This window comes from Umbelopsis ramanniana, assembly GCF_025399195.1.
Source record: "Umbelopsis ramanniana AG unplaced genomic scaffold K450scaffold_79, whole genome shotgun sequence".
Classification (NCBI taxonomy): Eukaryota; Fungi; Mucoromycota; class Umbelopsidomycetes; order Umbelopsidales; family Umbelopsidaceae; genus Umbelopsis; species Umbelopsis ramanniana.
Genome location: NW_026252165.1, coordinates 1 through 12,884, shown reverse-complemented (window position 1 = coordinate 12,884; position 12,884 = coordinate 1). Strand labels below are relative to the sequence as shown.

Here is a 12,884-nt window from a genome sequence, read left to right as displayed (position 1 = left end):
TTTATTCTTGGCTGGTCAATATGCGGGAATGTTGTCCACACTAATTCATCGCGGAGCTTGTATAACGGCTACGAACAAAAAGGACTTACATCAAGCAGCTCTACACCATTATGCTTTCCTGAGTCAAATTGAAGCGCTGCGGATATTGCTGAATTGCGACTACAACATCCATAGTAGCGATGAAGAAGGTAATACGGCTCTCCACTATGCTGCTAGAAAGGGCAATTGCGAAGCAGCTGATATATTACTTCAACAAGGAGTGGACATCAATGCGAAGAACGAGGAAGGTGAAACGGCTCTTCACGTTGCCAGTGAACATGGTTCACTTGACATGGCAAATTTGTTGATTGACTTTGGTGTCGATATTGATGCCATAGAATTCACAGAGCAATCAACAGCACTACATATCGCCACTGAAACAAAGAACTTAAAATTAATTACACTATTATTAAGGCGAGGTGCGAATATCGACGCGAAAAAGGCATGGAGTGGAACTGCTTTGCATATAGCAGCCGAAAAAGGGCTCACAGAGGAGTGTGCTCTGATGATTGATCATGGAGCAAACGTCAACTCTTCTGATAATATTGGTTTTACTCCTTTGCATTATGCGGCAGAGAACCATAACTCAGATTTAGTCAAGATATTACTGGATCATAATGCTTCTGTTGACAGCCCACCTTATAATCAAAGCATTCTGGGAACACTTTCGCTTACGCACCCAAGCGGAAACAGCTATGTACTATGGCGCGACTTCATTGCAGTGATAAAATTGCTTATCCAGGCCGGTGCTGACCTTACAGGGATGAAAGAGATAATGGATATTTTGGAAGAGGAATTCTCAACACTGCGACAAATGTTGATTGAACCCTCTAATCGACAGTTAAAAGCATCGTGGAGCGCAACTTCGGACTTATCACAAGTGATTAAATTAGAAGCAGAAGTAGAACCAGAGGAATATAAAGATGAAGAGAAAGGAGAAAGTCAAAATGAACCTGAAGCTGTGTATGTTTATGTAGATGTAAGCGTAGATGACATCGATCAACCTTATATACCTCGGAAAAAATTGACAAGCAATGGCATAGCCAGGAAACAAGGTACGTATCGTTGCATGTATATCTGAGCAATTTTCTTATCCGATATTGACTTCAATTTATCTCGCGTTGCTTCTAAAGTTGGATTGGACAACCACAGCCTATTATATAAGACTAAGCACAAGTATGGAGCTGATTTTCCGCAATTTAAGGTCCTTCAGTTAGACGGCTATTCGGTTGCTGACGAAAAAGAAAGCGAGAACACTGCTCCTGCAACAATAGCTCCACATGAACCACGATCAAAGCTGTTGGACACAAGATCCATTGATAAGCGTATCGCAACTATTATTCAATCCTTATTCAGCTGTGTTGATATCACATTTACTACATCCGGCAATTTCTTCAAATTGGTTTCTAGCCAATGTATCGATACAAAGCCTCCAAAATGGGCAGCTCACTTTGACAAAATGAATGGCATCATTCGAGAACCAGGTCGATTGATTGTGCAGATTCCTTCTGAGAGGACCAATTTGTCTATATCACAGTGGCACGAAAAGCATCCATATCTTCAATTCGTCAATGCTGTCTATGTTTGTAGAATATCATCCACTCGGATCGATCAAGAAGCGTTTTCCGACCTGCTTGGAGGTTCAGAACAAAAGCTGGCAACCAATGTACATGCTGTATTGATAGCAGGACTCAGTATTCTCAGTATCATTGGTGGCGACGGACTTGTTGAGAAGCTGGTCCAAGCTGTGCTTGGTGTCCAACTGTCCTCTACCCAAAATGTTCATTCGAATAATATATCAGTGGAATGGCATATTCAAAATCGACGCCGGTGTCCCTGTGCTTCACAGTCTGTCCACAGGCCACTATCACCAGTAGCTGCTGCGAAATCTGTTGGAATGAATATTTGGAGAGAGCGGCATGGTCATATCGTAAATCGTGTATGGGATTTGCGTCAAGATAAGCTAATAAATAACATCGATTCCAGAAAAGTCATCTTCGTCACCCATAGATGGAACGATGTTGAGGTTGGTTATCAAGATACGATGGAAAGTAAACAAGCTCATGGCCACGCAGTTGGTATTAGCGAGATGTCAAGAAAGCTACATCGTATTAAGAAAGTGTTGCAAGAATATACAGACTACGTATGGATCGACACAATTTGCATTGACAAATCAAATTTATCAGAGCTTGATGAAGCTATTCGTTCAATGTACAAATGGTATGCTAGCTGTGCCGCTGTTGTACTTGATTCAAATACTACTCTGAAAGTCTGGCGCAGCAGAGGATGGTGTCTACAAGAAGGAGCTGCCGCAGGTATTCTGCGCGGAATTACACAGGAAGGGAAGCTTGCCACAATCCAGCAATTGGCTAATGATCAAGATCATAACCTCTGTACTCTCGATCTTCACTTATGCTATCGTATAGGAAATGCTTCTGAGATATTGGCAAGGATGGATGTTCGAAAGACAACTCGCGATGAAGATATGGCTTATGCTTTGGCGGGAATCTTTTCCATCGACTTGACATTGTCCTATGGCGAAGGAAGCCGATCTCGCGCGAGACTATTGCATCAGCTCGCAATTCAACACGGCGATTTGTCCTTCTTAAGCTTCCAGATCTCACAGACGACGTATGTCAATTATTTACCTGATACTGGTGTATCCTACAATTTGATTTCAAATTGTACAATAGCTTCCGCACCCATTATGATCAGTCACTTTGGGATATGTATTGAGGTCCAGCTTGTCAGCTCACAAAATGTGAAACAAATAATGCACATGCTGGATCGTTGGAAGGATTATACATTTGCGAGGAATCGATCTCTAGGTGTGGATAGTTTGCTAGAGGTGGCAAAAAGGCTAGAACTTCAAATATCGCCCTCTGTTCAGCTGGCTATCGTGCACGACATCCGATCCCTTATTTTAGTGGAGATATATGATAAAGATCTGCAGACAGGCGGTGGACTACCCATCAACCTTTGTTATCGACTCCAATGCTGCCAGATAGAGGAAAATGAATTTGAAAGGCTATTTGACGAGAGCACTGCGGAATTCGAAAGAATCTGGCTCGGTGATAAGCCTGAACGAGCTGGAACAACTATTGTTGGAAATTGGCAGTATCGTCGTCGAGATAGAAAACGTCGCAGGATAAACGAAGATGGCACTTGGGTGGTGTAAACTGAATAAACTGGAGAAACATTGCATATCGGATGTGATTAGTGCCAAGATAATTACCTATTATCATACCTTTATTTAGCCTTCATTGTTTTGCATGTCTTCTTCCGGTTCATCTATCTTGTGTACAGCTATTTTTTCGAAAGTGGATAAATTAAGACACATGGTGTATTTTAGCAGCGACGTCTGACCAACAGACACAAACCAGCCAATGACTGTCAATTACAGATGCGCAAGCTGATACATACTGTCAGTTGGCGGAATGAGGACGAGGATGTGGTGACCTCTCTCTTAAGAACAGATGAAAAATTCACAAAGAAAATTAGTTTACAACGTTCAATACTCTCCGGGCGACAAAGGCGAACATGCTAGCGCGGCAAAGAGATCTGGGAGACAATAGATAGAAGCTTTTAATATTTATAATACAAAAGAACAAAACAGTGGCTCTAGAGCCCATAACCACATCCTCGTCCTCATTCCACCAACTAAAAGTAGCGCTATTAGTAGGCAATCTTTCATTCCCACCAACCGTTATTTAAGTGGCAAATTGCAAATGCTTATTCGTAAAACGGCAACCTGGATATGACTACGTACATGTTCCATCTTGGATCTGCCGCATTGTGGTATGCTACTTTTATATACTTTTAAGACTTATAATCACATTCTATCAATTATCAACTTCCAAGTCCTCCTTCTTGGTACCTCGTCAAATGCATTCGTGATCCAATAAAATCCTCTACCATCCAGGCTTACTTTTTGTATTCATAAAAGTGAGGGGCAAGTTCGCTCAGCCATTCAGGCTCAATCACTGTGACATCCCGCATATAGGCTTGATTCGTCTCTACCACTTCATGGAAAACAACATATTTCGCATTTCGACTGAAGAGTACCGAGGAAGGGTGAACATTAAGGACCACATTGTCTCGGATGGTTCGAAATCGTCCACTACCGTCAATGTCTGCTTTCGCTGCCTGTGAAAAATATCCGCTAGTTATACATCTTCGGATTTGTCGGGTTGCTTCTATTCGACCAGTAGCAGTTGTCCCGTGTCGTTGCAAGCAGCTTTCTAATGGTATATTGAATCTTGCAAGGTATTTCTTGAGCTGGCCTCGAATACTGACCGCTCTTGACAGAGTCTTGAAGTTGAAATAGTGTTCATGGCACCATTTTCCAGAGAGTTTTCCTCGGGTAGTAAATGCATTGTATATGTTAAGCAAGCTCATGTGATCTCCTTCCTCCACCCAGAACTTGCGCCGTTCGTCGGTCAGGACATCCTTTGGAACCCGATTAGGCTGCACATAGACGTTCTGAAATGAGAGGGCTATTATGAGCGATTATCGTTCTTAAAAGGGTTTAAGATCACTAGGCTTTACCTGAACCGTCAACATGGCCGCAATGGACAGTATTTCCTCGCTGCAATGAAACTCTGCTGATGCGAGAAGCTGAAATGCAAATTTAGAATGATTTATCAACCATCAGTCAAATACGTTACCTCACTTACAACTTTTCCCAGTAGTGGGTCGACTGGGAACTCGGCCAATTGAACACCTAGCGGGATGGTGAGCCTACCAACATTATCCAGAGCATTCAACGAGTATAGGAGCTATAGATCAAAGAAGGCGGTGAGCAAGATTATGATAGAAAGGATTTCTGTTTGTCAGTAGTTCACCTTCCTTGCTTAAACTTACCTCTAGCGACCGAATCATCATCTCAACAGGTGGCGGTGTCAAAAAGTTAAACCTCAGAACATTATCGATACCCAGAGCCTTGAGTTGCAGGATAACCGGTGCCAAGTTGCTCCTGCAATTACAATCATGGCAAGTTTCAATTCGTTAGAAAAGATGGCAATGAAATTATCACGTATCCACCAAACGAGAAGTATGAAGTAGTAGTGTCTCAAACACGAACATCTTCACTTCCTCTACCTTTCCATACCCATATAGCAGTATCTCGTATCGCCCCCATTCTATTCCAACCACATTTATCACTGCTTTCACAATGCCCACTCACCTTTGAATCTCGGGAACGCTCGAATCTCGCAGTTCCATAAACGATTGTTCCGTGTACAGTCGAAATGTTTTGCCGGGCTTCACTCTACCAGCACGTCCTGCGCGCTGTTTGGCTGATGCCTTGGATATTGGTGCGACTGTCAAAGACTCCATACCTGTCTTAGGATTGTATGCTCGTAGCTAAAGGGTACATTTGTTAACGAAGTATTCGTAGCTCCAACGAACCCCTAACCATAATATACCTTGACAAATCCACAATCAATCACATACACCACTCCGTCAATCGTGATGGACGCCTCCGCAATGTTGGTAGCAACGATGACTTTTCGGAATCCTTCCTGCGTTGGTTCGAAAATCCGTGCTTGCTCTTCTGTCGATAATCCAGCATAAATGGGTAATGGTATGATTCCGAGAGCGTTATGTGGTAGTCTAAAGCATAAAATCCAGAATATCAATAAGGAATGTTGCATTGAACCATTTCCCTTCCTTTCATTAACCTCCACTGCCAACCTCTTACTTACGTTGTCGCCCTCTCACTAATCTCATTTACCACCTTGTCAATCTCCTCTCTTCCAGTCATAAATACTAGTACATCTCCTTCCGGCTCCTTGGTATGGATATCAAATACTGTTTGGATCGTCTTCTCCACATAATCATTGACCGGTTCGATTGTGTAAAGAATGTCTACGGGATACATCCTTCCCTCTAGTGAAATTATGGAGCATGTATCTTTGGACTTGTCTTTGGAAGTGTTGACATTAAAGAAATCTTGGAATTCTTCCGCATCCAGCGTTGCAGAGGATATGATCAGCTTTAGATCAGATCTTTTCTTTTGGATTCTACCGGGACGTAGTTGTATCATTAAAACCATATCAACAGAAAATCTAACTCTCCCAGGATCTGCTTACTTTTTCAAAACACCAAGTAATATGTCGGTGTACAAGCTCCTCTCGTGTGCTTCATCAATCATGATAACACTATAGTCCATCAACAGTGGATCAATCAGCGTTTCTCGAAACAGCATGCCATCCGTCATGTACTTGATCCTAGTATTTTGAGATGTTACATCTTCAAACCGAATAGTGTATCCAACCTAGCCACCAAAGAGATTTGTGTTATCGGCAAGCACATGGAAATCGCACACTCGGGCACCACACAGCAAATCAACTGCCCTTACCTTGTCTCCTAAATTACACCCAATCTCTTCCGCTACCCTTCCTGCCACTGTGGTCGCTGCTACTCGCCGAGGCTACACAAAGCGTTCCGCGTTAGCTTGCAATAGCAGATTACCGCCATATCAAATCCTATACAACACAAACCTGTGTACATGCTATCTTTCTGCCTTCTGCTGCCCATCCTGCTTCCTCTAGATACTGTGGTAGCTCTATTTCATCGAACCATGAATATCGCTGTGTGCAATCGTTTGCAATTGACTGAGCCACCTACGTGTTGTTTTGCCGCATCCAGTCTGCCCAACTACAATCACAGTCTGGAACTTTTCCACAAGGTACAAAAGCTCTTTTCTTGATTTAAAGATTGGCAGCCGTTCTCTTTGCTGTTGGATACTCAAATATCGGTAGCTTTGGTTGGCTACAGCCATGATTGATTCGCCGGCTTCCTTTTCATTGTCTCGATCCACCGTGCTCCCTACATGAGCAGTTATTTAATCGTACAATTCCAAGAGTCACAACTCCACATTGAGAATTAATACTTACCAGGAGCAACTGTACCTGGTTTCCAAAACGCCATTCCTAAGATCACACTAGCTCAGACTACACACGCAAAAGAAAATGCAAGTGCATACTCCAGTCAACTGGGCCATATAATAAATCTCGCGCAGTTTCAATTACTCGCTACTTTGACACGCTGTACCCGCTTGCCTTTGCAGCGCAAGACCAGCCCACTCAATTTCGCTACCTGCTCGGCCACCCATCCTCAAATTCAGCTCTTTTCATATTATAAATCGTTCATAATTCTTTAATCCATACCTTTGAAGCATAGCTGAAAACATTCATGTCAACCTTGCCTAAAGAAATGGCTCAACCTTATATTGGCTAAGATTCAATCACAAAAGCAGACCTAAAATTGAGCATAAAAAACCACTTTTTAATGCTTCTTTTCTCAAACTAGCACCGAATCATTCGAAAGCCTAAAATTGCTAAATGGGATGAAGTATCCCAAACACCTCTACGAGGCAGCGCGGATCGTGATTGGCTGGCTGTAAAAAAATGATTGGATGAGAGAAACCAAAAAATTGGCATTCGATTTTTTGACCAATCGAAAAAATAATTACGAGATGCCAAGACCTGGAATCGAACCAGGGTCTTCTCGGCCACAACGAGAGATAATGACCACTATACTATCTTGGCTGTCGATAAAATTTTTGAAATTATAGTTATTATATTCCAAAGATAAGATATGCTTTTGTTTTTCAACTATCGCAAATCGGTAATACCTCAAACCCACCTGATTACATGCCGACTTTTATTACTCATTTAAGCTACAAATGATAACTCTTTAAGTATATGCATTTTACGTCATTCATGCTACGATTCAAGGCGATTGTATACTGTATTATATTGAGTCAAACGAGGCAAACTGTCTAGCAACATATTCTAAAGTATCTGTACTTTAGGGATTTTACTTATATGTGCTATTTTCGATAAGGTCCTTCAGACTTATATTTAGAAGCTTTTATCAACAATTATGACTCTTTCTTGAGATGCTTTGGCATTGACATTTCTCGTCCTTCGTTTCGAAATCGTTTGAAAAGGAATTTCGGCATTGTTATAACGTTGGATTATATATCTGGGCTTGATACCTGTGCGTAAGTTGACCCTACCATACCATTTCAAATACGTCATCATAAATTAATCTCTTTTGTCTCGTATCGCCTTCTAGTGCCGTGGGCTGGCTACTGGCGTTGACTCAAATCTCGCTGGTATTATACGGTGTTGGCCATCAAAGCCGGTAGAACGTTGCCTTAACGTCCGTCAGGTGTTATTTGTCTCGAGGCTTGGCTCGTAGTTCTTATTATGGGGCGTGCTAGGGAGGTTCAAAATTTTATTGGGCTTCGTTCCTGATAAGTACATAATCGCCTGCTTCAAGAGCTTCTTCTAGCTCCTGTCTATGTCGTACATTTGTTCAAGACCCATTTTAGCCCACTGTTTTTCTTGTAAAGTCGTCGCCTCTTGTCGATTAAGGACACATGGTCAAACCAGGTTTCGCCGAACATTCTTGATTTCTCTTAGTTGCTTGGGTAGGTGATTAAAGATGGGTTGTCACTAGATATGACGGGCGATAGTGTCATACACAAATTCGAACTGAGACCGCTTGGCTACAGTGTGTACACGGCTGTTAAAATTTACCAGGAAGAATCTCATCCTACGGCTTTTATGTTTTTTAAACATATTTGTGAGCACCATGTCTAGTAGAGTGCTCCACCCCTCCATAATACCGTTTGGTTTTTCTTAGGGGTGTAAAGCTGGCGTCTCCGAATGCTTCTTGAATCATTTCTTTCCATCGACCTTCCAATCTATGTGCCATGAGGAATGACATCTGCAAGACGAGATCTCTTTATGGCAATGGTACTACTCATTAAGTCTCTCTAAAGAAATTATCAACTAAACTTATTGTTAACCCATACTGCCTTCACATTAAGCTGATTCGTAGCATGGCCAATAACGACATTGATACAGCAGCGTCCCTATTTTTTTCGGGGTTGACCTACGAAACCTCAGTTTATGCAAAAGATTTGGCGGTATTGGGTGCAAAAGAGCGATACTTTGGCCACACTTCGAAATTTTACACTTTAATATCGAGCAGGGAGTCATCCGAAACTTCATGCTCCTTCGGTGCCCCTCCCCGTGAACTACGGCGCGATCCTTTGTAGATCCAGTCCCAGATCTACACCACGATGTGTGCGGTCCAAGATATCAGCCCGCCTGATGAATGAGCAGTATGTGACCCAACTCCTGTCCTTTAATTGTTGCATTTGAGGCTCTTGTTTTTGACATCGTATCCGAATCTAGCGGCTTCTTGGTCTTGTCTTCCATATTCCTGGAGAGTGGTCCGGCATTTTCCTTACTTCAGATAGCGTGACAGGGACTCTGCCAATCTGAACATTCCCTTGCGTAGATTATATGAAGGCACCTCATGTTCACAGTTCCTTATGCCCATAATCGTCTCTTCTGGTTAGCGCGTTGATCATCTCATTGTATTTTCTCACTTGCACTCACTCTCGAAAATATAATGCTGAAGCTCTCTATTTATCGTCTTGGCCTGGATGACAGCATATTTTTCAGGGACAAAGCGACAACTATTAGCGACAGGAATGAATTTTTAACCAGCACGAATGGTGTGTTACCTGCCTAAGATGCTATGCATTCAACTTGAATCAGTCTGAATTAGATATAGTGGAATTGGCGTATAGTTCACGTTCACTAAAATGCGGTCAAGACTACATAAAATGCTTAGGATGCTCTCTTTTGATTTTGTACTATATGAGGATGTAATCCAGAAAAACAGAACGCCATCATCTAGACAAAGCCTTAAAACATGGTGCCTTAGTGTGTGAATTACAGAGGGTGTGTTCAATAGCCAAAATGGTCCACGTTGCAGAATATGATGATGGTATACATACACTACCTACTCACGGATCCGTTTACTAAAATTTCGGGCAGCTTCTGGGGACCAACAGCTTGTGCATAACCTCATCAAGGTGAAACGCCATCGTCACCGGCAGCGTGGATTCGATCGGTATCGACCTGTACTGGTTAGTTATTGCCTATAGTAGAGTAATACTGATAATGATAAATGAGCTTATGGATGACGAGTTGATATCCAAGATATTTAAGATGAACCTTGCCACCTACAAGTGATAAACTATATCGAGCCGTTATGACTGCATCAAACCTAACAAGTAACGAGGAAATACCACTATTTGTTGTTCAATATTGATTAGATCAAAGTCCTGTTGAATGCTTCCGTTACTTCATTTTTCTTGACGTTACCAGCGGGATCTTACAAATACCTATTGAAAGTTCCCGCAGGATGATATAATTCCTAAACAAATATGAGGCGAACCGACGATTCTGCATCCGACAACGCTAGGAGAACGACAAACTGCGAATACAACTTCATTGATATATGCATATAATGGTTATGGACAATATAGTATACTTTTAGGACACTGGACGATCGGGCTAAACAAACTGCAAAGTGTACATAGCATTTTGGGCGGCCCGCATCCACATTAAAGATGGCCAAATGTTTCTCGCATAATTTTTTTGACTCACAATATTATTCACAGTACAAATTGATAAATGATTTTGCTGGCAAGGGCAATGTATTGAATTATGCTGAAATCATACTATACACTAAGGAAACTGCGGTGTTGTACAATCCATGAACGACCATATCTGTTTGTTATAATAATGATATACATCCCAAGAAGCTCGTAGACGTTATATGGAGTATAGCATAACTAATGATAAATGGTGACAGGTCAAATTGAGGTTAGTCGGCAGACAGGGTTGATTGTAATCACTTTAGCTACTGGTAATCACTGGTAATCGCATATGGTCAGTACACTGTCGCCAAAACTGTAAAATACGGGGTGCCGTATCGTAGTATTGAGCTCAATTGTGAGCTCGCTTGTAAAACGGTTAAGTCATCACAGAGCCATTGCCTGGCAGTTGGATTGTTCAAGGTTACTGTTCTCAGACATAGCCGTATATTGACGTTTAATCTTTTAGTGTTTCCAGAACAAAAAAGGCGATTGTAAGCGAACCAAAATTAAAAAAAAAAAAAATGTGGAAGTGGAGTATACATAAATTTTCCAGGCACTCTTCTAATACCACTTCTCATGAGGCATCTCAACTCAAGCTGCAAAAAAAGTTGGCATGAGGTAATGAGGACAGCCGAATGGCAAAGGTGGCGATAGTACGAGGATCATATGCTTACTGTCGTCGTCTGAAAATGTGAAGGTTTTTTTTTTTAAAGTTGACAAGGTTCAATGCAGCAAGTTCTTTGTGGTGGCAAAGTCTTCCAAATAGACTGTGCCATTGAAACTTATGTGGAAGCCCATCACTTTGTTAAATACTGCGGAAGTCTTTGAGCAATATGGGTGGCAAAGCTAGATGCAGAGCGAGTACATGGACACCTTCTCCAATAACATTTCAATATTCGCTTCGGACACAGAAGGTTGTTTACGCGCTAACGTTGCAGATCTTGCTCGCTAGAAGCGCTTAAACAAGGTAGGCGTCGATGGCTGTCGCAGTCACTATTATTGTACGACATATGAGCGGGGATACCTTCACAGGGAGCTTTGAGAAAAGTCTATAAATATAGCGTCTTTTGACGTCCATTTTCATAAACAGGATAACTCTTTTCACAATGATGCATAGCGGAGCCGCAACTGCAAGCAAGCCCTCTCTCAACCAGATCCTCTATGAGGTGACTAGCGAGAAGATTATGGAGCTCCAAAGGCAAAAGGATGTTTTGGATCGCCACTACAGCGGTGTACTGGAAAAGGCGGATGCTAGCAAGGACCTGGTTCAAGAGATTGAAATTCTGTATGAAGGAATCAAGGAGGCCCCAGTGCAGCACAAGACAAATGTGAACATGGAGAGTGCCCGACTCTTCATTGAGAACGTTGCCAAGGATTCGTCTACTAGTGAACAGCTCTTACGCCATTGGATCGATAGCTTTCGAAAGGAGATGCAATACTCGACCTGCAAGTGCACTTACTCTTACATTTATGGAAAGAGTCTACGTGATGAGCTGTCAGAAGCTGAATCTCCTGATTTGGATAGTGACTTCTATGTAGTCTCTAAAGAAAAGAAGGAACAGATGACGGAACGCGAAAAGACGATCAAGGAACTTGAAGAGCGTGTTTTCGAAGCTGGACAAATCAATTCGGACGCCTTCAAGGCTTTTCTGGACAAGACTTTTGACACAGAGGAAGTGAAGATTAAGAAAGTACTAGATACTTCAAGAAAGGACACTGAGGAGTTTTGTAAGAAGTTGCTTGAAGAAGACATGTCAGTGTGGGAACTTAAAAACTGTGTGGAAGGTCTGTTGGGGTGTGACTTGCTCAACTCCGAGAAGCAAGCTACTTTAAGGCAGTTGAAGGAAAGCGAACCGTATCTTCAAGATCTTGCGACACTTCTATCCAGTCGACTCAAGGCGGTCAAGTATTGGAACTGGCCTGAGAAAGGAGTTTATGTGGATGTTCGGCGATCTATGGCTGGACGGTATCGAGCTTTTCTCGACGAAGACATCATCACAGCACTTTTCCTCCAATACATTGGAGTACGATTTGCAGTTCATATCAAAGGTGAATTGAGAAAAATGTACAGTATTGATGATGGCCCTATCAGTTCCCGAAGAACTCGAAGACAAGATTCTGGCATTGACTCCTTACGACGAACCACCCACGAGAACAGCCTCCTTTCTGTCCTTCCGGACTCGCAAGACAGTCAATCTAACTTTGCGTACGAGTACAACGAAGGATCCAGCAATACTGCTGTGAATATCAAGAATTCACTCATTCATCTCCTTGCCACAGAAGCTCAACTTCACAAGGTGATCAAGCCTGACCAGCCATTTACCGTAGTCCGCACTGACATGGAATGGTTCGGACCGTCTATTGAGCATGA

The 12,884-nt window shown here is 42.3% G+C and overlaps 4 protein-coding genes and 1 non-coding gene across 5 annotated transcripts; 2 read left to right on the top strand and 3 right to left on the bottom strand.

Annotated features, from left to right (window-relative positions):
* Nucleotides 1-1,936: 1,936 nt before the first annotated feature.
* On the top strand, nt 1,937-2,674 carry K450DRAFT_215213 (uncharacterized protein; the record flags this gene model as incomplete). The annotated part of the gene is made up of 1 exon (XM_051584835.1): nt 1,937-2,674. A coding segment is annotated over one exon (738 nt), but the record flags the coding sequence as incomplete, so codon positions are not given.
* A 337-nt stretch (nt 2,675-3,011) lies between these two features.
* K450DRAFT_266870 (uncharacterized protein) lies at nt 3,012-6,193 on the bottom strand (the record flags this gene model as incomplete). Its single annotated transcript, XM_051592816.1, has 9 exons — nt 3,012-3,036; nt 3,968-4,506; nt 4,588-4,656; nt 4,716-4,817; nt 4,903-5,014; nt 5,225-5,403; nt 5,466-5,652; nt 5,745-6,062; nt 6,132-6,193. The coding sequence occupies 9 exons, from the start codon at nt 6,191-6,193 to the stop codon at nt 3,012-3,014; spliced, it is 1,593 nt and encodes a 530-aa protein (XP_051440764.1).
* A 12-nt stretch (nt 6,194-6,205) lies between these two features.
* Nucleotides 6,206-7,037, bottom strand: K450DRAFT_260078 (uncharacterized protein). The gene is made up of 4 exons (XM_051592102.1): nt 6,939-7,037; nt 6,670-6,870; nt 6,543-6,607; nt 6,206-6,472 (listed from the first exon to the last, which is right to left on the bottom strand). Exons 1-4 carry the CDS (start codon nt 6,970-6,972, stop codon nt 6,317-6,319), a joined length of 456 nt encoding a protein of 151 aa, XP_051440763.1. The 5' UTR covers nt 6,973-7,037; the 3' UTR covers nt 6,206-6,316.
* Nucleotides 7,038-7,520: 483 nt separating this feature from the next.
* On the bottom strand, nt 7,521-7,592 carry K450DRAFT_t104. Its single transcript has one exon. It is a non-coding gene; the product is annotated as a tRNA-His (tRNA).
* Nucleotides 7,593-11,352: 3,760 nt separating this feature from the next.
* Nucleotides 11,353-12,884, top strand: K450DRAFT_135943 (uncharacterized protein; the record flags this gene model as incomplete). Its single annotated transcript, XM_051583951.1, has 1 exon — nt 11,353-12,884. A coding segment is annotated over exon 1 (1,265 nt), but the record flags the coding sequence as incomplete, so codon positions are not given.